This window comes from Paroedura picta, chromosome 8, assembly GCF_049243985.1.
Source record: "Paroedura picta isolate Pp20150507F chromosome 8, Ppicta_v3.0, whole genome shotgun sequence".
Lineage (NCBI taxonomy): Eukaryota > Metazoa > Chordata > Lepidosauria > Squamata > Gekkonidae > Paroedura > Paroedura picta.
Window position 1 is genome coordinate 27,021,332 of NC_135376.1, and position 23,551 is coordinate 27,044,882.

Consider the following 23,551-nt stretch of genomic DNA (forward strand, 5'->3'; position numbering starts at 1 on the left):
CCTTAGTAAATATTTGCTTTCTTCTAAGCATAGGGCAGACAATGTTTTAATAGCATAAAATGCATAATGCAACACACAATATTTTAGGAGCCTGGTAATTCAAAGAGCACACAAGTATTGACTTAATTAGGAGCATGCTTTATTCAAGAATCTTAACATCCAAAGGAGTCAGGCATTGATCTTGATGTGTTGAGAATACCTTTGAGACTACTTTTTAGGTATCTATTATTTTCCTCATTAGCTCAGAGGGTGGAGGAATACTGTTAACATCCGAACTGTGGAAAAATGCTTCTGATCTGTTCTGGGCAATAGCTCTGACCTCAAGACTCAGTACATAACCCTAGTCCAGGTTTTTTCAACTAGGGTCTCATGAAACCCTGCGGTTTCTTGACAGCCCTGGAAACATTTCCCAAAATGGGTGGGAGTTAATGTTTAATATATATATTTAATTTGTTAAACATTTATTGGGTGATATGACCATATATGGTCAAGTCAACTTCCCCTCCCCTAGAGCCAGCTGGATGTGTCTTGGAAGGGGAGGGTCCCTGGGTGGGCATGTATACAGCTATGCATCCCAGTCATATTCTGCACAATCATACCACTTCTGAGGGGTTATGAAGCCTGAAAAATGTTTCAAGGGTTTTTCAATGATAAAAAAGTTGAGAAAGAATGCCCTAGTCAGCCAAAGGAAAATCAGACTTCTTCCTGTTTTATCTTAGTCATGCAAATGTTTGTGAGTCCTGCTTCTTTCACTAATGGTCGTAGTTAGCAACTAACAAATTTCATATGGCTTTTATCATTTCCCCTGCTTACAGGTTTCTTTGTTACCAGAAATACCACTGAAAGAGCAGGAGCCTAGGTAAAAGGTTCCTTTTGCCAGACATTTTATCAGTATGTGTGACAGAATCATTCACACACACACACTGCCACTTGGATTCTGCACACCTTCCTTTTAGGGAGCTCTCTGAGGGGGCAATAGAGAAAATTAGTGCAACCTGATACGAGTACAACCACTGCCCAACTCTATATCATATGAAGCAAGGAGATCTCCAAGCTCATGGGGGTAAGGAGGACTCATTTACAGATAGTTTTATTCCAAATCATAACATTATCATTTTGAAAAAAAACAGCAGGAGCAGGCAGGGAAGGGAGACTGTGTTTCCATAACAAGAGTCAATGTTTTTGGAGGGAGAAGGGTAAAGGTTCAAGAAATCAAAACAATGAGTCCTGATACTGAGACGTATCAATTGATTTCCAGTCAGAGATATCCTGGAGTGCTCAGAGAGCTTGCCACCTTTCTCCTAATGACTTTAGAAGTGGTCTCTCTGAGCTGAAGATAAATGGACACACAAAATGAACTACAAATCTAAGTACATTCAGCTGGCTCAAGCAATTCTATGTCCCTTCCCCAGTCAAGTTAAGTTTACAACAAGAAGATAAACCAATCAAACATCTGGGAGCTCATGGAAGAGTCAGATTTCATCTTTCCCAGTTGACAATATCTGAGTGCCCCTTTTTAAAAAATAGGTCCTATATAGAATCATAGACTGTGAAAAAAAATTCTGATATCTAGCCTATATCACTGTACTTGTAGTTTAAACCCATTACTGTGCATCCTCTCCTCTGCAGCCAATGGGAACAGCATCCTGCCCTCCTCCAAATGACAACCTTTCAAATACTTAAAGAGGGCTATCATGTCCCCTCTCAACCTCCTTTTCTCCAGGCTGAACATTTCCAAGTCCCTCAACCTATCTTCATAGGGCTTGGTCCCTTGGCTCCAGATCATCCTCATCGCTCTCCTCTGTACCCTTTCAATTTTATCTACGTCCTTCTTGAAGTGAGGCCTCCAGAACTGCACACAGTACTCCAGGTGTGGTCTGACCAGTGCTGTATACAATGGGACTATGATATCTTGTGATTTTGATGTGATGCCCCTGTTGATACAGCCCAAAATGGCATTCGCCTTTTTTTACCACTGCATCACACTGTCTGCTCATGTTTAGCTTACAATCCACAAGTACCCCAAGGTCTCGTTCACACACAGTGTTACCTAGAAGCATATCCCCCATCCAGTAGGCATGCTTTTCATTTTTCTGACCCAGATGCAGAACTTTACACTTACCTTTATTAAATTGTATCTTGTTCTAATTTGCCCATTTTTCCATTGTGTTCAGATCTCGTTGAACTCTGTCTCTACCTTCTGGAGTATTTGCCAGTCCTCCCAATTTGGTGTCATCTGCAAACATGATGAGTAGTCCCTCCACCCCCTCATCTAGATCATTAATAAATATGTTAAAAAGTACCGGACCGAGCACCGAGCCCTAAGGTACCCCACTACTCACCTCCCTCCAGTCTGATGAAACACAATTAACAACAACTCTTTGAGTGCGGTTCTCTAACCAATTCCCTATCCACCTAACTATCTGAAAATCCAGATTTCAGTCCTTCAATTTATCCATCATGGAGAACCTTATCAAAAGCTTTACTAAAATCCAAGTAAACGACATCAACCAAATTACCACGACCCAGCAAACCTGTTACTTGGTCAAAAAAGGAAACCAGGTTGGACTAACAGGACCTGTTGGAGGCAAATCCATGCTGACTTCCTTGGCTATATTTTGGGTTGGATCAAGGCTAGTCCAAAGGAGGGGTTGGTGCTCTGGGACAGTGGTCCCCAACCTTTTTATCACCGGGGACCGGTCAACGCTTGACAATTTTACTGAGGCCTGGAAGGGGGGCGTAGTCTTTTGCCAAGGGACGTCGCCACCACCTGAGCCCCTGCTCCACTTGCTTTCCCACCAGCACCCCTGACTTCCCGCAGCCCACTGGGGAGTGCTGCTAGCAGGGGGAGCCCCAGCCATGGTGGCCGCTGGAGAGCACCAAAGGTGAGCCGGCAGCAGAGTGGCAGGGCAGCCCCTGAGGCAGCAGCCAGGGAAAAGGACGAGGAAGAGCCGTGGCCGGTACTGACTGATCCACAGACTGGTACTGATCCCTGGACCCGGTGTTGAGGACCACTACCCTAGGAGATTGACTGCCCCCTCTCTCCTGATACAAAAAAGCCATCCCAAGCAGGTTGCAAGCTTGTTCCTGGCAGGCAGGCAGAACATGGGACTGCTGGACGCTCCTGCAGACACCTGCAGCAGCAGTGCAGCTTCAGTGTTATTCTGGAAAAGTAAAATAGCCCTGGAAATACCAGCTCACACTTGGGCCTGCTTCCCCAAAGGGCATAAACTGTGAGTTAGGGAACAAGCCAAACCCCTGAGTCAGCCTGACATGCATGGCTTGGTCAGACATAATCTCACCTTCCCAAGGGGGAGGAACAGATAGCTGGAGTGAAAGCAAGTCAGCCTGCTAGCTGTAGCTTGGCCAAGTGCTGTATCCCCCAAGAATGGAAGCATCTTGCGATGGCCTATAGCCTAGTGCAATAAAGTTGGACTTGACTATCCCAGAATGGAAGCAATCCCAGTAAGAAATTAAAGATACTTTCATCCCTGAACAGGAGCAAGAGAAGTCATTACAGAAACATGATGGCTGAAGATTTCTCCACATAGATATTTAAGCTCTGCTCTTCAGTTTGTCCATGGAATAGAGTAGATACAGAGCAAGGTGGCATCTGGTTAGCCACAGTTTGGCTACCCCTGGCGTAGAAGAATCACAGGCAGCAGAAGGCTCCCTAGTGCCAGGAGAGTACTTAAGATGGCAGAATCTAAGTTGTTGAGTGTGTGAATATAATGTGGGCGGAAAACATGATGTATAACTGTCAATAATCACACCTAAAGCCTGAGCAAATATAAACTGTAATTTGCAAATGTGCAACAAGTAAGATTGAGGGTGACAGCTACACCGTTACATTACATTTAGTTGCAAGTTTCAGAAATGGAATGGAAAGTTCAAGGGCTGTGCTAGAACAGCCTAAAAGTGAACGGGGTTTTGCAGACTGATTAATAAGTGTTGAAGGAATAGCTTACAAGGAAAGATACATAAATCTTGGCTACTGAGGAGGATGGCGGCAGCATGCTTTGTAGTCTTAGTGTAACATATTGCTTATGCTTGTCAACCTCTTTGTCAAAGCTTGATGCAATGGGTGAATTCTAATGTCTGGAGCCTTAAAAATTGCATTAAGATGTTAATATGGCCACGTGTCTTCCAAAGCACTCCATTCCATCTTTGACAGCTCTCTAAAATGAGGAAGTGTTGAAGTGAAATTCCAGAAAGCAAAAACAGCAGCAGATATCAAAAGTAAAGTCTATGCTGGCCCATTTCTCTCATTTTCCCATTCATAATTATCTATCCACATTTGGCTAAAGTGGCTGGTCAGACAAGCTCTGTTGCTCTTTGAGCTCTTGCATTCAAAGGAATGTGGTGGATTTTATGAATGTCCCAAGTACACCAATGAGTAGGTACTCCCCTCCTCAGTCTGAGGTAAATTTCCCCTCCAAAATGAATGTTGTTTGCTCAGAGACTGGCTTAACCTTGTTTCCTTTGTTATAAAAAATGAAGTTCACTGTCCCACCCTGTCACTATTAGATCATTTTGGCTTAACTCAGCTCTAGAACTTTTTAGAAAGGTGTAAAGTCTTATTTTCTTTAAAACTCTTTGTGCGAATGGCACTGAGGAACTTTTACCAGCAAACATTTTATTTTACAGTTTCTTTGTGCAAATCAATTATTCTACAGGTTCTAGTTCTTAGTTACAAACTTTTAAAAAATGTTCACAGGTTTTCATTCAGATGTTAAGAATTCTTTTAAACTGCGAGATTTTATTAACGTGTTTATCCCAAAACACATTTATTTTTCTTTTATCTTTGTCCTTTTTTCTAAGTCTCCCTGAACTCAGCTGGTTCCTATAAAGTGTGCGCTCTTATCTTGTACCACCATTTTCCCCCTTCTTGGATGAACCTTCTGCCTGCTGAGATAACTGAAGCACTTGCTTACACAAGTGCTTCAGTTATCTCAGGAAATACACACACCTGATTTGCCCTTGCTAACTAGGCAGGGATCCTCCTTCTCTTTCTTAGAAGGATTTTTCTTCCAGTTTGACCAAATCTGGGAGTTAACACTACACTGCACAACTTCTCACTGCCAAATAACTAGCCTAGTTGTCCTGACATTGTGTGGATTAGCTGTCAGTAGTGAACTCAGTTCTCTCACTAGAGTTTCTCCTCAAAGTAGGTGATCAGTTAAAGTTCGGTCAGAATCAGAATAGACTCAGAAAACCTTCTAAATGCCAGTAGCTGCTGTTTTTTTTGTGTCATTTTCTCTTGGTTACTGCCTCTTCCTCTTATACCAATCACATAATACAACCCAATGAAGGATCATATAATGAGGATAACATCACACTAAATACTCAGTAGCAATTATTCTCCACTTCACTGAAAATAAATTATGATTTTAAGAAATTATTGATGTGGATTGGTCTCAACTGTTAGCTTGATTTGACATGAAAACCGGATCAGCTGCTTTAAAAAGTGAACATGTAAATAGACTCAATGGCTAGAACATCAAAACATTCCCCACTAGCTAAATTACATGTTGCCCCTACTTTGTTTGAGGGACATAATACTTAAAAAAAATGTTGGATAAAAATGTAATCCTGAATAGGGTTTTGAAATATTATAAGGGAGAAGCACTAGCTATTACTTTAAAATACAGTAATTGGGACAAGACAGTATCAGTAAAATCCTATGGGAATTGTCGGAACATAATAGAAGTAGGTCATAATAAGACCGCCTAATGCAGTACATTGAAATTCTATGCTGAAACAATATATGATGGCACAAAGGGAGCCCTCTGAAATAATGTGCACCCGATCCCAGGAACTCCAAAGTAATGTTCTTTTTTTCCTTGCAACAAGAATATTAAGAGTAGGAATTTAAGCGCTATGTTATTTAAGACCAAATCATAGGGTGAAAAGTTGTTATATGCCATAAGTAAATGCATATAATTTGCTTACGTGATGAACATCATCATCGTCGTCGTCGTCGTCATCGTCATCATTATTATTATTATTATATTTCAATTTATTTCCCGCCCCTTCCAGAAGGCTCGAAGCGGGTGACAATGATCTTAACCCGATTAAAACCCATTAAAACCCCCATTAAAATATTAATACCAACATGGCGGCAAAGAGAACATACCCCATCCCTCCCCATACTAATATCAGAGATAATGGAGGGATTTTATAAAGGTAAAGGTATCCCCTATGCAAGCACCGAGTCATGTCTGACCCTTGGGGTGACGCCCTCTAGCGTTTTCATGGCAGACTCAATACGGGGTGGTTTGCCAGTGCCTTCCCCAGTCATTACCGTTTACCCCCCAGCAAGCTGGGTACTCATTTTACCGACCTCGGAAGGATGGAAGGCTGAGTCAACCTTGAGCCGGCTGCTGGGATTGAACTCCCAACCTCATGGGCAAAGCTTTCAGACGGCTGCCTTACCACTCTGCGCCACAAGAGGCTCTTTGCGCCACAAGAGGCTCTTAGGGATTTTATATGCACACACAAATGTACAAACTGGTTGTAAGGGAGATCCTCATTTAATCTGTTTATACCATAGCAAGCAGAACAGCCTGGCTCAACTTTTTAACCACAGAAGTTGGAAGGGATCTCCGGGATCATCTAATCCAACCCCCTGGACAATACAGGAACTCACAACTACCTGCCTACCCACAGTGACCCCAATTTCATGCCCAAGTGATCCTTCCACCAAAAATCTCCAGATTCCAGCCTGGCCTGGTTGAAATTCACTTACCCCTGAAACATTAGAGAAGCCCCTGAAACATTCTTCAGGCTTCGAGAAACCCCAGAAATCATGCAGAATATGACAGCGCATAGCCATCTGGGCCCCTCCTCTTCCCACCCCCTCCAGGCCCATCATTGGCTATTTTGGGAAGGGGTAACATGTCAGCATGACCACATATGGTCATATCACCCAATAAATGTTTAATACATTTAAAAAATATAATAAAAATTAATTAACTCACACCCATGCAGGAAACCCTTCAGGGCCATCTATCAAGAAACCCCAGGGTTTCATGAAAGCCTGAGTTAGAACATTCAAGTGCATTGATAATCTACACTGATTTCCTTTGGAGAAAAGGATACTAAATACACAAGACATACTATAACATTCACTTCATTTACAAATATATATCTAGAACACAGATGGAAGCAAAGATGCAGTTTTCCAAGGGCATCAGATCACCAAAGAAAGATCCTGCACCATCATGATGGTCCAGCTGACCTTGAGCAGATCTATCCACTCCACCTCACACAGCAGTACACATATACCTGCCCAGGCAGGAGGTGTCACACTGCCTGGCACATGAACAGAGCCATCAATGGACTACCTCCTGGGGACTGGCACTCACTGAGAAGTCATCCATATCCATTAAGGCAGGGGTAGTCAACCTGTGGTCCTCCAGATGTTTGTGAACTACAATTCCCATGAGCCCCTGCCAGCAAATGCTGGCAGGGGCTCATGGGAATTGTAGTCCACGAACATCTGGAGGACCATAGGTTGACTTACCCCTGCTTTAAGGGATATTATTGTCACATAATCCGGTGACAGTCCATTTTGGCCAAACCATGTCACACTGATCAGATATCAACCTCAACAATATATTTCAACTTCTGCACCCTTTAGAGCCACAGCTGGTCCTTTTCCATGGTATATTTGTAGATGTGGATCTCCTCACCTTTCACCATTCACGGGGCAGCCATATAAAGCAACTCCCTCGCAAAGAAGATGAGCAAAATAAACCCTTGAAACACTGGCCATTTGTTGAGTAAACTTGTAGGGGGAGTCTTTGAAGAGATGATCTACTTGACTTGTGTTGAAACCAGAATAACCACAACTACCTATGAATTAACTGCAGGCCAGTGTTAAAGATACGTTTATTTTCACTGCAAGTGAGGAGGATGGTATAAGTTTTACGGAAACAAATGCACAACTGAAACAAAAGCCAACATCTGGTAACTATACACTCTAGCAAAATATAAAATTGACAAGCAGGACCCACAAGGACCTGAGGGAAGCATCTCGTTCTCCCTTCCCCAATATTTCATACTCTTTGGCTTTCCTGAAAGCCCCCATGGATGCTCCCCGTTTCCTTTTTCCTTCTCTTAGGGTTGCCAGCTCCAGGTTAGGAAATTCCTGGGACTTTGGGGATGGAGCATTGGGAGGCAAGGTTTGGTAAGTGATCTCTGCAGGGTATAATGCTACAATTTTCTCTAGGTTATCTGATCCTTGTCATTTATAAGATGGTGATAGACTCTATGGCATTATATTCCACTGAGGCCTCTCCCCTTCCCAAATCCTGCCCTCCTCAGATACCACAAAACCTGAAGTTGGCAGTACTACCCCCAGGTCTGGCCCCAACGAGTCCTCAGAGGTTAAAATACATCAGAAAAGGGCCCTTCCCTCTCCCCTTCCTTTTTACTCTCAGAACCAAACCTGGAATCTGTGATTATCTAGCAACAGCCACTGAGGGAATTCATTGCTCAAAGCTATAAGTGCTCCATTTATCACTTGGCTAAAAAAAAAAAATCCTCAAGTATTTTTTTGTTTTTAGATTTCACATTTTCCTGCAAACCTGGGACTCATTTCAGGTTTCTAGAAAGATCCAACCTGCCTGTTCAGAGCTCCAGTCACAGAATTTATGTATCCTCGGATTTGGCTGACTTTGCTATTAGAATATGTACAAGTGGGGGCCCCTTGAAAACTCATGGGAGGAATCCTACTCCCCCCCTCCCCGTCACTATTCAGTATCACTTACCTTGGAACTCAAGCAGGATAGGGGGAGTCTGCTGCAACACAGGAACAGTTCTTGTTGTGTAACCAGGCCTGGAGAAAGTCCTAGTGTCTGTCGCTGCCATAACCGGGCCAGACCAGCTTCCAGGCTCTGCTATTGCTGCCATACTGAGGCCCAGAGCATGTCCTAGCCTCCACCCTGGCTGAGTCTAGAGCGAGTCCTGGTGACTGCCACCTGGAATAGCTCCTGGACTCCACTACCAAGTTTGTGGGAGAACCTGTTTTGGATAAATGTGGCCTCAATCTGAGGATTTAGATATTCACACATGGGGGCCATGCTTGGGAAACAGATATATAGATGATTAGGTTGTGTAACACAGCTTCATTTTCCATTCACTGGAGCAAGCAGTTCCCCTAATCGCTGCTTCAAATGCCAATACATGAAAAAAAAATTGTTTTGCATATATGCAATAAAAGACACAACCTACAACATTCTAGGCAAGGCAAATAGTCACGAAAACAAAAAAAGCTAAAGCCCTCTCAAGATGGACTCGATGCGTGTGGCTTGAAATACAATTTAAGCTATGGTCAGAGTGATCCTCTGAACATTCTTGCTTCACTTTGACTTGTTCCTTGGTGTCAACCTTGCCTGAATGCAGACTGAGATACCTGCTGGGTCCTGGCTTGTAAGGGAGATGAAAAAACAGCAACAATGAAGCTAGTAAATGCTCTGTGATGCAAACTAGGCATCTTATCTACACATCCGTTTCACAAACTAACCACAATTAAAATACACCATATGTGATGGACAAGCTAGACGCCACCTCTCTCCAAGAGTGTCCAATGAGAACTGACAGAATGTTGCAAGAGAAAGACTTGGAAAACAGCCATTAAAAACACCAGAAGTTACGAGCAGAGGAGTCGGCAATTTAACAGCTGAGAATGGAAAGAAGGAAATCTGACAGAGTAGAACTGTTATCCAAAATGCTCTGATGAACTATATAGAACACTTGCTTAGAAAAACCTGAAAAGAGTAAATGTGTAACTAAAGAATCCCAGTTGTAGGAATAGGACCTAAGTTCAAAAGTTCAATGGAAGTGAAATGTCATTTATACCTTACATTCCTCAATGTTTTGTTCGTATAAGTCGTGTTTTGGTTAACCCTATGGGCTGTGTGTCTAAGGCAGGGGTAGTCAAACTGCGGCCCTCCAGATGTCCATGGACTACAATTCCCATGAACCCGCCAACATTCGCTAGCATCTGGAGGGCCGCAGTTTGACTATCCCTGGTCTAATTAAAGGATTTAATATTTCAGTCTCTATATATGAATAAATGATGGCAGCGAGCGATTGGACCGGTGTCTGAGCCCCCTTCCCAAAAGATAATCTGATAGGTTTCAACCTCAAGGCAATATGCTATACATGCCCTTCAGGAGAGATCTTTCCAGTGTATGACACAATGTTTCTTTCAACATACTAACAAAAGAAGGCAAGATGCATGCAGAAGGCAAACAGCATCCAGATATTTTTTTTTGCTTTTTAAAAAGCAATAGTAATCAATGCCAAGTTTGGAGATATTAACCTTTGAAAGTCTAGCATGAAGAAAATACTTTCCTGGCATTAAAAGGAGAACAAAAAGAGGGAAATGTAAACCAAAGACTGCTTATGAAAAGAGCTAGCATAAAATAAAGCCATTTGTCTTGCCCTCAGCCACACTGCTACAAAACACTGTCAGCTTTGTAACTTGATTAGCTATTGACATCAAAGTAACCATGCTGTTTCCCACAAACATTCAGATGGTTTTCATGTTTATATTGGGAGATTTCCCAGTGTTTTAAGCTCTAAAATAATGCAAATTTTGACATTACATGTAAGAATGCATATGCTCTAATACTTTTACTGTCTTAGAGGTTTGCCACTTCATTTGCATGCTACTCACACATACCTGACCCTTCTGCCCAGAACTGTGATTTCACAACCAGATGTAATCATGTGATGCCCCAAGTCCCACAGCTAGCCAATTATCTTTAACCGCTCCTGTGGTATTAAATAAAAGGGTAAGGCCACCTGGGGAGGGCAGGCCCTGTCCAGGATAAAAACTCAGAGGGCCCCTCCGAGTGTCCATCCAGGGCCAAGCAGCCAATGGGGAGGCGCGCAAAGTGCCTTCCTATTGGCCCCTCACCAGGACAGACCAAAATTCCATTCACCCAGCCCAGTCTGGCTGCCAGTCTGCTCCTGACCACCGCAGGGATAGGAGGTCAGAAGGGCTACAAAGGGGGATGAGAACAGAGGCTTGGACAGGCTGAGCAAGCCCTTTTCGCCCCAAGGCTGTCCTAACTGCCATGTCCAACTGTAAATTGCCTCAGAACCCTGACAGAGCTGGCCGGAGGCTGCAGAGTGCTCCCCCCCCCCCTTCAGGCCTGCTGCGAAGGAGCCTCTGACAGGCCCTAACTGAGGGAAGGAGGCCTTTCCAAGAGCAACGCAGGGGAGACTGAGGGCCTTCCTTTTGAGGGGGGGGGCTTTCCCCTTCTGCCAAACAGTTGCCTGACAGGGAGGCCACAGAAAAGCCGCTTTTCACTTAAAATACTGCTCTGGCCGGGGGTTAGACACAGCCAAGCCATGTGTCTTTCTTCTTTGCAACTCTCTGCAGATTTGAGGCCACTGCACAGTGTTATTCTGCAGAGGAAACTGTTTTTTTTTGTCTCCTGTTTCATCTGCACAACAAGCCTGTGCAGTAGGCCTCAACATTCAACCCCATGCCCTTACAGACTGGACAACTCCTCCTCTTCCTCTTTCCACTGCCAAGCTCTAGCGCCCATTGTATTCTTGGAGACAACGGGCTTTGCCCCTAGTATTAAAATAATTCTTCTTCTTCTTTTAAAATTCTCTAAGACCCACTATGCACAGGGCTGGAAAACTGGGAGGGCGGCAGCAGGGCAGCCCCGATTATGCACCCCGCTGCCACCATCCCAGCCATCCCAGTGCAGCACCCCAGAAGACCCATGACAAGGGAACACAGAATCCTCCACGTTCCCTGGGATGCTGTGGATGCCAGCGGGGGCTGGGTCGGGCCAGCCCTGGGACGCTGCACAACCCTGTCAGCACTGCGGAGCTGCAGAGCTGACTGGGGAGTCCCCCATCCCCATCTTGGTGGGAGAGCAGCATGCTACTTCTTGCCATTGAGCAGTGGGGGCTCCCATCCCCCCCACTCACCTCCTCACTGTTGCTGCCTCCAGGCAGTGCATCAGGCTTTCCAGCCCCGGTGCTGTGCGTGCGCCCACGCTCTGGGGGATTCCTCCCCCGTGAGTACACAGGAAGCACCAGGGCATCCTGCCCCAGCACAATGCCCGGCAGCAGCCCGACATGGCTGCTGGTGTGCATAATGGGTCTAAGTGAAGAACTGTCAGAGAGGGGCAATTCTAACCTTTCTTTTGGGGGTTAGAAACTAATCAGGTGCTTGAGAAATCTGACATGAATCTGCCTTGTACCAAGTTGAATCATGGGCCTATCAAGTCTGCTAGAACTGGTTCTGAGATCTTAGGCAGAGATATTACACATTACCTACTTATCCCTTTAACCAGAGTTGCCAGGAAAAGCCGATACGGTGTAGTGCTTAGACAAAGATATGGGAGTCCCAGGTTCCAATCCCCACTGTGGCCATGAAAGGTTGCTGGAAAATTTTTAACAGAGGCTAGATAGCCATCTGATGGAGAAGGCAAAGGGGTGGAAGGTTACAGTAGATGAGCAATTGGGATGTGAGTGTCCTGCATAGTGCAGGGGGTTGGACTAGATTACCCATGAGGTTCCTTCCAACTCTATTTTTTAATTATTCTGATTCTAACCCTGGGCCAGTCACATGCTCAGCCTAACTTCTCTCACACATGTTTATTGTGTGACGAAGAATATTGGTTGTAAGCCATTTTGGGTCCTCAGCAGGGAGAAAAGTGATTAATGACGTTTTTTTTAAAAAAAGACGATTGAACCTGGGATTCGTCAGCATATAAAGCATTGGTTCTATCACTAAGCCATGGCCCCTTCCCACTGAGGCTTAGGGCTGCCCGACAAAAAAGCAAATACACATGGGGATCAGTGATAATGAAGGATTAAATTACAACTCTAGGAGAGGATACCACCAATTCCAGACACCTTTCTTTTAGTTAAGCATTGCTAAGGTCACCTGTTCATGGGACATTTAAAAAAAAAAAAAACAAGAGCACACAGGCAAAGTGCTAATCCTACTCTCCACCCTAGTCTTTCACCACTGACTGAAACATATCTTCTCCTAGTCAAGTTCAGCTACTGGAAGTCATCCAGTAAAACCACTAAAGCAAAGCAAGGTAACAGGCAGGCGGCAGCAAAGTTTAATTCAGGGCATCCAGTGCCTTTCCCTTTATCCACTATTTCACCCTGTATTGCACACTGGTGGCAACTACAAACGGAAATTTTTGCTTTCCTCAAACAGGGAGCCTCTTGTGAAGGGCAAAACTTTTCAGAATTATAGTAATGGGGGAGGTGGCATCCCAAAATAGCAAATTTGTGTGGTCAAACAAGCTCCTTCCTTCCCTGTTTTGTAACCTGACAGCAAAAAAGCCTTCTAGAGAGGATTTGCTTTTTTCCATCCCTTAAAGTGCTAGAAACAATTCCTAATAGTTCTTCCTTCAATATTAAAGATCTTGAAATAACTTTGCCATTTCAGAAAACTAGGATACCTGCAAATACAAAGTGAACTCAACTTGAAACCAGACAGCAACAAATGCACAGAAGGCAGTTGGAAGCTACATTTTAGAAAAACATTTGCAATTTTAAATAACGGTTGCAGTGAAGGGGATTCTTGAATCCTTCAGTGGCACATCAAAAGAAACCCATTTGTACTCATCACACATGTTAGAAGTCATATCAGTCACTCGCAACGTACACTCCATTCAGATCCTTTAGCAGGGATTAAAGCACAAAATATAAGGCTACTTTAAAGGCAGCTAAAACTTGAAAATAAATGTACATGCAAGTGTAAATTAGAAACAGAATATTGTGAAGAACTCAGATTATAAAAGTAGAACAGAGTGTGTTTTTATAATGCAGCATTTTTATTCTGAAAGGTCAATTGCATAAGGTTGCAATTTATTCTTTTGAAAGCTAGTTTCAATTTATTATGCTTTCCCCCTTTTCTGCCTCACCAGCATTTATTCTTGAATATCACGTTCACATTCTGAGAAGTTGGAAACTGGGAAGAAGATGGTGGAAAGGCTTTCTACAAAGTCATTATGTTGATTTTCCCCCTTCTCTGCCCTAGATATTACTGGGAGTCATTTGAGCTTCCGTCTTGCAAGCCCACACTCTTATCTAAAATACTCATGATTTTCTCACAAGAGAGAAAGCTTGCAAAGATAAGATGAACTAATGCCCTTCATTCACTACCCTGCATTACAATTTTCACATATAACTTCCACAATTCACTGTTGTGCTAAGTCATAGCAGCTTAATGCATTAATGATAGAAACTCAGGAAATGGTACAAATGCATCTGCAAAAGAGCCGGCTTTTTGTACCCTGCGTTTTACTACCCGAAGGGAGTCTCAAAGCGGCTTACAATCACCTCCCTTCCTCTCCCCACAACAGACACCCTGTGAGGTAGATGAAACTGAGAGATCTCTGAGAACCATGACTGGCCCAAAGACACTCAGCTGGCTTCATGTGGGAAAGTGGGGAATCAAACCCGGCTGTCCAGATTAGAGGTTGCCGCTCTTAACCACTACGTCATATATACTGTGTCCAAGAACAAAAGGGGTTAAATACTCCTCTGTCATGGTTGAAGTTCACAAGAACAGCATGTGATAGTCCTACCACCTGGGGAGGGCAAAGCATGACAAGAAAGCCTTTGCCACAAGCAAAAGTCTGAGAACAAACCTAAAATTCCAGAAGGCTGATCAGGATCTTCCATGTGCAAATTGGGGCTTTTCAGATCTTTTTTTTTTTCCTACTACAACCCTTACAACCCACACCCCAAAATACACTTGAGGTCTTTTCCAAGTCACATTACGTATTAAGTGCAGTACACGTATAGGGATTGCTGGATCCCTGTTAAAAACATATGCCTTTAATATGTACCTTTTGTAGCTCAGGAAGTTTCACTTATATACCAGAACATCTAACTTTTTATATCATTTCAGAACATAGTTATGGATAAAAAGAAGACTTCACTAGAATCAAGGTCCCTTTAAACTTTACATTTTTATTACAATCTGCCCACTCCTCCAGGAAACAAACGATGAACTTTCTCTTTTTCTTTCATGGAAAAAAAATGTTAAGTGACCCAGAGGAGGTGCAATGTTGTATCAATGCCAAAAGAGGAAAGCAGGATTAAAACAAGAGGACATCCAAAACTGGAAAAGGGGGTGGGGAGAATACAAGCATATTAGAAAAACATACAAATTAATAAAAATCTAATTTCTTCCACTATTTCAACCATTTTCACAGCCAACAGATGAACTCAATACAAAAATGAATTTACAAGGTCACCTTCCGGAATAAAATCCACTTTAGAAAGACAATTCATTAAAGTCGTGATCATTCTAGCAGTATTTGTTCAGGAAAATGCTTCTGTACAGCTTTATGCTTTCATTTCATTTCTTGCATGAGGACAATGTGCAAACTAATACTGTGGCTAAAATTATCATTTAGCCTAACACGCCTACTGCAGATTCATCTTTTAACTGTCGTTTGAGAAGGCTTCAGCCCATGAGGAGCAATGCCTGCAACCATTCTTATGAAAGGGCGCAGTGTGTTTCAGATGTGAACTTCACATTTCCTATTTCAGATGCAGAGAGAGAATTACTGCCAAGTTTATACAATAGTAATTTTTATTTACAGAAATATGTATTAAAATTGCTCTATTCATTTTGTGTAAATTACCTAATTAGTCATATGCTGCTGCTGTTGTGAATGGCTCAGAAGATTTATGTGGGTCAAGAGAAAAGGAAGGAGGTTAACAGCAAACTGGTGGGGAAAGAGCCTAAATTTGGAGAGGGAGGGCTTAATGACAGACTCCTCCTTTGCCTTCTTAATGAATTTCTTGAACTATGAATCTGTAGCACCAAACATACTGGAAGAAGCTAAAATGCTCATCAGCTCTCTAGCAAATAAGTCACCGTCACGTGGTGCTGGGGATATGGAAGAAGCACAACTGCCCTGCATGGAGAGAATATCATCTATGGATCCTGATCACAAAGTTATTACAGGCTAGCCAAGAACAAGGTTTCCTGCAGCACTTGCAGGCTATGAATGAAGATTCATACTATAGCCCACAATGTACTTTTAAAGCACATAATTGTGTACTATAAGTGTTCTTCGTATTAATCTTTGTCAAACACCAATATTTGTGAGACAGAAATCATATCTGAATCTTCAGCCTGACCACCATGTAGAAGAATCCTGTTAAAGGATCAGAAACACAGAGGGCTGCCAAGTTAAGGGTTGAATAATCAATGTAGGAAGGGAAAGAAAACAATTTTGGTCTATTTTCTTTCAGATTTTATTTGAAATCTAATTCAAGTTGTCAAAGCTACAAAAAAAAGGAAAGGGGGAAAACAGCTGTGTTGTTGGGGTTTTTTTTGCTAAGTCACAACATTCTAAAACAAAATACCACTACTGCCAGCAGATCAGTTACACACATTTTTGATGAAGTTTCTAAACACAAATTTTCATCATGGGAAGTAGCCACAATGAAGGTATTTTGTACAATATAAAACAATGACAGGTCTACTGACGCGGTTACTCATGAGTATACACGTGCATTCACAAAAAAATTAGGAATGCTTTTTGTGTTTTGTTTTTAAAACAGACTGTTCAGGCACAAAAACAAAACCGCATTTCCAGTAAATGACAGCATAAAAATTAAGTGTTTGTCAGTGTTTGCTCTTCTTTGACTTCTTGTGGGATCTGTGTGGAGAGCGGGACTGGGACCTGGATTTTTTTCCTGACTTTTTAGGTGACCTGGATCGTGACCTCCTTGATCTTTTGGGTGTCCTAGAGCCAGACGGTGATCTGAAATAAAAATTGGCACGTCAACAACATGCAACCTGCACTCCTATAAACCAATTTATACAAAAATCAAAAAAAGCCAAAAAGTGACTTGTACATTAAAATAAAGCAAGAGTAAATATAATATGTGTATTCATGACCTTTGGAATAACAGTCCATTGAGCAATGCCTGAATTAACCCTTTATACAGTCAGAGACTTGATGTGAAACCGCTATAATGCACACAACCCATGAAAGAGAAAACTGTTCAGCAAAGAAGATTCATATCACTTGTTGATTTCATTAATGAATCAGGGGATCCGACATTTATGCCTGGCAGCTGTATTCTATTTAACAATGGACATTTCCCACAAGTTTCTTAGAATTAATAAGGTGAACAATCAACAAGGAAAGCAACATAGACTGGCATGTCCTTCTCAAAATAATCACCGTAACGCATAATTGCATAGAAACCCCAGAACAATTCAGTTTACCTTTTGGCTTTTTTACTGGCATCTCTGGGTGAATCTTTGTGAGAGGATCGGGAACGTGAGCTTTCTTTGTGGGATCTTTCAGATCGCTCTGAGCGTTCTGATTTCGGTGATGGTGATTTTGCACGCCTACTTCCACTGCTGCGGGATGGACTGGGTGATGTGCTATGCCGCCTTTTCCTTTTGAAAGAACAGCAGAAGTTATGACTGATCACAGAGATTTCCATCACTATATTATGCACAAACTGTTCTCCAGCCAGTGATTAATTGCTTTAAATTACATTTTGTAAAGTGGTTGTATTTCAAACCAGAGATAAATTAGTTGACTGATGACTATTCAGCACTAAAAGCTAATACGCTTTATCACTTAGATTTTCACAAAAAGCCTTATGATACTCAGCCATGCTTACACAACAACGCAACACTAAAAGATATGCTTGGAAGTATTATGCTAGTGGCTGTTGTTCTACAATTAAGACATACTGCTTTCTTTTACCAGAAAATCTAAATTTGATTATTAAAAACAGCTTCTTTCTAGGATTTGAATTACAAACAAGATACTTCAAAAGTAATTACTAATTCTATACCTCTCTTTTCTTGTTGGTGTACTTTCTTCTTTTTCCTTCTTCTCTTTAGATCTGGATTCTGATTTTTCTTTATCCTTCTTGTCTCTTTCTCTCTCCCTCTCCTGTTCCTTTTCCTTTTCCTAGATCATTACAAATCATTCAGCATTTTAATTAGTTTAGGAGTCTACATATATTCTCAACTAAACCTGCTACTACATCAGTTTTAAATTATTCCAACAAGAACGTATAATGATTAAACAGACACAGTTTTACCACATGAAAACTTAAACAGTCTCCATTCACACTGAAATATGCTATTAACTACTGCTGTAGTTATTAACTACCCATGGTCATTCTGGTTTGCAGCATCTTTAGATCAGAATGTTAAAACATTCCTATGCCAGTTTTATACCCCAGGGTGGCAAAAATAAATGTTTTAATGAGACATTAAAACACATTCAAAATACAAAACACAAAAATATGTATAAACATAAAACAAACAACCAGGGAGAAGGGCTAATCAGAGTTAGTCAGTGAATGCCAAACAAAACAAAAGTCTTCATCTGCTGGTGGGAGGCAATATGAGGGGAACAGACCCTGTGGACAGAGTTCCTATGTTTTGGCACCATAACTGAGTGGGCCCTTTATCAAGTTGTTACCCATCTAGCCTCAGTGGCCAGGATTTTTGAAGATGACCAGAATGACTAGGTAGGTTCATTTGGGAATAAATATGACCGCCCTAAGCCAAAAGCAAACTGGAAGCCAATATAGATCTAGCCTTACATGACAGAGACACCTGAAGCAGGGCCACTGAGAACTACCAGGCAGAAACCCATTTTTAAGGGAGGGAATTAGATCCAAGTTCCTTTTTCTGCGACCAGAAATGCATGTCTACTCATTGAAGGGAAACACAATCTTTACCTCCTATTGCCACTCCAGATGCATCCCACACACATTGTATCTCACATTGTCCCCGAGGGGTCCCCTGAAGAACTCAGAGTGGGAACAGGGAGGTAGGAAAGATCCACTGCAGAACTGGAGTTTCCTTGTGGAGATTCCATTCAGAGAACTAACGTGGGATAGTGGTTAACAGCAGCAGCTTCTAATCTGGCGAACCACTCCTTGACATGCAGTCAGCTGGATGAGCTTGGGTGCATCACAGCCCTGATAGTGCTGTTCTCACAGAGCAGTAACATCAAGGCTCTCTCAGCCCCACCTACCTCACAGTGTGTCTGTTGTGGGGAGAGGAAGGGAAGGCAATTGTAAGCCAATTTGAGACCCCTTCAGGCAGTGAACAGCAGGGTATAAAAACCAGCTATTCTCATCTTCTTTGGCTCTATCTTACTGTAACTGTTAAAACTGCCAGCACTTTACAGGCAGACTGCAAGCACCCCCTTAAAAGCATTTCCACTGCAAAAACTAAAATATTCCCCAAAGACACAGTAGTAAATCTCAAACTCTGTGATATGTATCATATATAATTTAAGATTTGGACATATTTATAGCGTAATAAAATCTTGTGTCATATTCTATATACACTCACAGTAAACTTTCAGTCCTACCGTAAAGCAAATACCTTCTCCCTTGGGGAGTACAAATTTAAGCAATTTCACAGGCGTGCAGGAACAGAGGAGTCCAGTTATCTGAATGAGGCCAGAACACTAAACAGTCAAGCTGGTATTTAAGTTCTGTAGCCACCTATCCTTGAAAAGTTTGCCCAGTGTAGCATTATATCAATACTTACTATATACGCCCTCGACATGTATGTGACGTTCTGTTTCAGAGGCCTCTTTAGGAATTAGCATCACCATTATAATTCCGTAGGGAGTGCAAAAGGGAGCTCCGCTGTCAGGCATTTGGTTGAGATTGACCTGAACAAATCATCTTCCACTGGCCCCCGAACCTCCCTCCCATGAAAACCACCGCCAATTTGTCCAGCCTACTGGGCCATCAGTATGCTGTAGTTACTGTTCTCAGCACGGTTCTACTGCTCTATCATACTGTTTTACAGTCATCACTGTATTGTTACTGTTTATAACTATTGAGTTACCTACACTGTTCCATGTTCCACTACGTTTTATGTGCACCGCCCTGAGCCTCAGGGAAGTGCGGTATATATAAATATAATAAATAAAGGGAAGATCCCATCTACTCATCATAGAAATAAAGTGTTTATAGCTGAATAATATAAAGAATAAAGTATCTGCTATAGTTCATTTTATTTTTAAGAGGTCCACAATAATATTACACCACAGAATTTATCATAAAATAGGAAGAAGCCTTACGTGTCAATTATACACAAGATCCTCTACCTGAACACACCAAATACATCAAATCTATAGTCACGATTTACAAAAGCACCTATGGCTCAATATGCTTTCTCCCATAGTATTACCTCTGGCTTTCTCAAACAGTGTTTCATAAAACCTTCAGGTTTCTTAACAACCCTGGAAGGGTTTCCCAAACGGGAAAAATTAAGAAGTTAATTTTTAATATATTTTTAAAATTCGTTAAACATTTATCAGGTGATATGATCATATATGGTTAAGTCAGCCCACTCATCCTCTCCCAGAATGGTCTCTGATAGGCCTGGAGAGGGTGGGAAAAGGAGGGGCATGTACACAGCTATGCTCCCTAACCATATTCTGCATGATCGTGGGGTTTCTTGAAGTCTGAAGAATGTTTCAGGGGGTTCTCAATGGTAAAAAAGTTGAGAAAGGCTGTATTACCTTCACAATAGTTAAATGCCACATGCAGCATAGGATGACTTCATTTCTGCACTGCTTGAATACATGCTAGGAAAACACTGGAAAAAGCTCTAGGTCTATAGTAGCACTATAATAACTCCTAAACAAACAAGGTCAGTTCTCAGACAGCAGAGGCCCAGGGAACAAGCGTTGTTTTGCTTGCATGGCACAAACTGAAAATCTCACCTCATCATACAAGCGTATAACTTATAAGGATCTTATTGATCCAGCATCACAGGATTTGGTGGAGACAACTGTAAAATGAGTCATGCTGCAATGTGAACACCAGACTAAACTCGTAACACAAGCTGAGGTACATGATAGACCTCTTACAAGCAACTGATATTTTCTATACAAATAACTTTTGAGCACCAAACACTAGAGGATACATCAAATATTACAGAGCTGCCAGATGAATTTATATTTTACAGATTCATAGTCCAAAGTTTCTCTTAGGCTTTCGGGTATTTGCACCAAAGTTTTCCCCTGTATATTTTTTTTAAATATAAAGAGTCAACAATTAACTAACTGAAATTCCTGGAAGATACAAGAGCACCTGAGAATGAGGTGGTTATGTGTTCAAATTCGTGAAGGCCTAAAGTTCACAGAAAATCTATTTCAAATAAAACAGTAACATATGCATGCAGCACATCTGGTTCTCTGCCATCACTACTAAGTATCACTGCTTGAAAGAAATCCTGACAGGGAACCAGCACAGGATGCAAATACCTGCTGCATATATATTCAAGTAGAAGAAGGCCTGTTTCCTGCTGCACAATGTATAAAATTGCCCTCAGTACAGGTATATGAAAGCCACTGGGTATAGAATGGCTGGCATTTTATACCCCGCTTTTCACTATCCAAGAGTCACGAAGTGGTTTACAAAAACCTTTCCATTCCTCTCCCCATGACAGACACCCTGTGAGGTAGGTGGGATTGAGAATGATCACCCAGGTGGCTCTGTGAGTTCTAAGAGAATTGTGACTACCCCAAGGTCTGCAGGTCAAGGGAGTAGGGAATCAAATCTGGTTCTCCAGATTACAGTCCACTGCTCTTTAACCACTACACCAAGCTGGCTATAAGAAAAAAAACATAGCAGTATGAATAGAATTGCTTACTCTCTGGAGCAGCTTATCTCTGTAGTGTTCAACCTGTTCCTGAAAACTCTGTCCTAGCTTCTTGGGTCTTTTCCCAGATTCCAATTCATCCTGAAACTTCATGACCTTCAGCTGTGGAAACACAAACATTTAATACATTTAAGAAGAGTTACCTGCTAAAATGATGAGCTGCAGGTTGGAATGTTTATTAACGTGGAACCATAAGACCTTAAAGGTCAAAGCAGATATTTAGTAAAATTCTCTTCAACAACACTCTGAACAATTCACTCATACAATGAATCTATAAATCAACTACTACTGAAGTACCTTTTTTTTTTTCAAATTATTGGTGAGACTGACAATGTGCAAAGCCTTTAGAACCAAAAAGAAAGGATCTCCTGCTCTATGCTGCACCCTCCTTCTTCCAGCAAGTAAGGAAAGGAAATGGCTTCATCCCCATCTGAAAGTGAGAATTACTTGCATTCCACAGCAAATCTACTTTAATTTTCCTTGCAACTATAGGGAGCTTAGGCAACCGAAGGAAAAATATCAAGTGTAAAAGATACTCAAGTTAGGACTGTTAATAATGGAGATCTTAAAGGTCTGGTCTGTTGGGGGAGATACCTACATTGAGCAGGGTTATGTCAGTTATGAGAGCCATGAAAAAGAGAGCTCAAGTCATGTAATCTAGGCATTGGGGACTAACAGGTTGTTACTGTGACTCTCTGTCAGGCTGGCTTTCAAGATAGTACAGAAAATTCAGGCAGAGCACACAAGAGCCAGCAACCTCAAACTGTGTTTGCTTTCTGAAACAACTGAATTTGTCTCCAATTTGTTTCTGAGGCAAAGTCAAGCCAAGCTTAACATTGTTGTTGTTAGGTGCGAAGTCGTGTCCGACCCATCGCGACCCCATGGACAATGATCCTCCAGGCCTTCCTGTCCTCTACCATTCCCCGGAGTCCATTTAAGTTTGCACCAACTGCTTCAGTGACTCCATCCAGCCACCTCATTCTCTGTCATGCTCTTCTTTTTTTGCCTTCAATCGCTCCCAGCATTAGGCTCTTCTCCAGGGAGTCCTTCCTTCTCATGAGGTGGCCAAAGTATTTGAGTTTCATCTTCAGGATCTGGCCTTCTAAGGAGCAGTCAGGACTGATCTCCTCTAGGACTGACCAGTTTGTTCGCCTTGCAGTCCAAGGGACTCGCAAGAGTCTTCTCCAGCACCAGAGTTCAAAAGCCTCAATTCTTTGAGACTCTGCCTTCCTTATGGTCCAATTTCGCAGCCATACATTGCAACTGGGAAGACCATAGCCTTAACTAAACGCACTTTTGTTGGCAGGGTGATGTCTCTGCTTTTTAGGATGCTGTCTAGATTTGCCATAGCTTTCCTCCCCAGGAGCAAGCGTCTTTTAATTTCTTTGCTGCAGTCCCCATCTGCAGTGATTTTGGAGCCCAGGAAAATAAAATCTGTCACTATCTCCATTTCTTCCCCATCTATTTGCCAGGAATTGAGAGGGCCGGATGCCATGATCTTTGTTTTCTTGATGTTGAGTTTCAAGCCAACTTTTGCACTCTCCTCCTTCACCCGCATCAACAGGCTCTTTAGTTCCTCTTCACTTTCTGCCATTAGAGTGGTATCATCTGCATATCTGAGGTTGTTGATATTTCTCCCGGCAATCTTGATCCCAATGTGTGACTCCTCTAATCCCGCCTTTCTCATGATGTGCTCCGCATACAATAGGCAAGGCGACAGTATACAGCCTTGCCAAACTCCTTTCTCAATTTTGAACCAATCAGTGATTCCATGTTCAGTTCTCACTGTTGCTTCTTGAACTGCATATAAGTTTCTCAAGAGACAAATAAGATGCTCTGGTATTCCCATCTCTTTAA

The 23,551-nt window shown here is 42.2% G+C and overlaps 1 protein-coding gene across 4 annotated transcripts in view; it reads right to left on the reverse strand.

The window, feature by feature from the left end:
* Window positions 1–14,956: 14,956 nt before the first annotated feature.
* Window positions 14,957–23,551, reverse strand: part of U2SURP (U2 snRNP associated SURP domain containing) — a 40,343-nt gene continuing 31,748 nt past the window's right edge. For all 4 annotated transcript variants that reach the window (XM_077348757.1, XM_077348759.1, XM_077348758.1 and 1 more), the window contains 4 exons: window positions 21,686–21,796; window positions 17,842–17,960; window positions 17,258–17,434; window positions 14,957–16,787 (listed from right to left, as the gene is read on the reverse strand). In XM_077348757.1, the coding sequence (XP_077204872.1) occupies window positions 16,649–16,787; window positions 17,258–17,434; window positions 17,842–17,960; window positions 21,686–21,796 (546 nt within the window). In that variant the 3' untranslated portion in view covers window positions 14,957–16,648. The remainder of the gene's footprint in view (window positions 16,788–17,257; window positions 17,435–17,841; window positions 17,961–21,685; window positions 21,797–23,551) is intronic.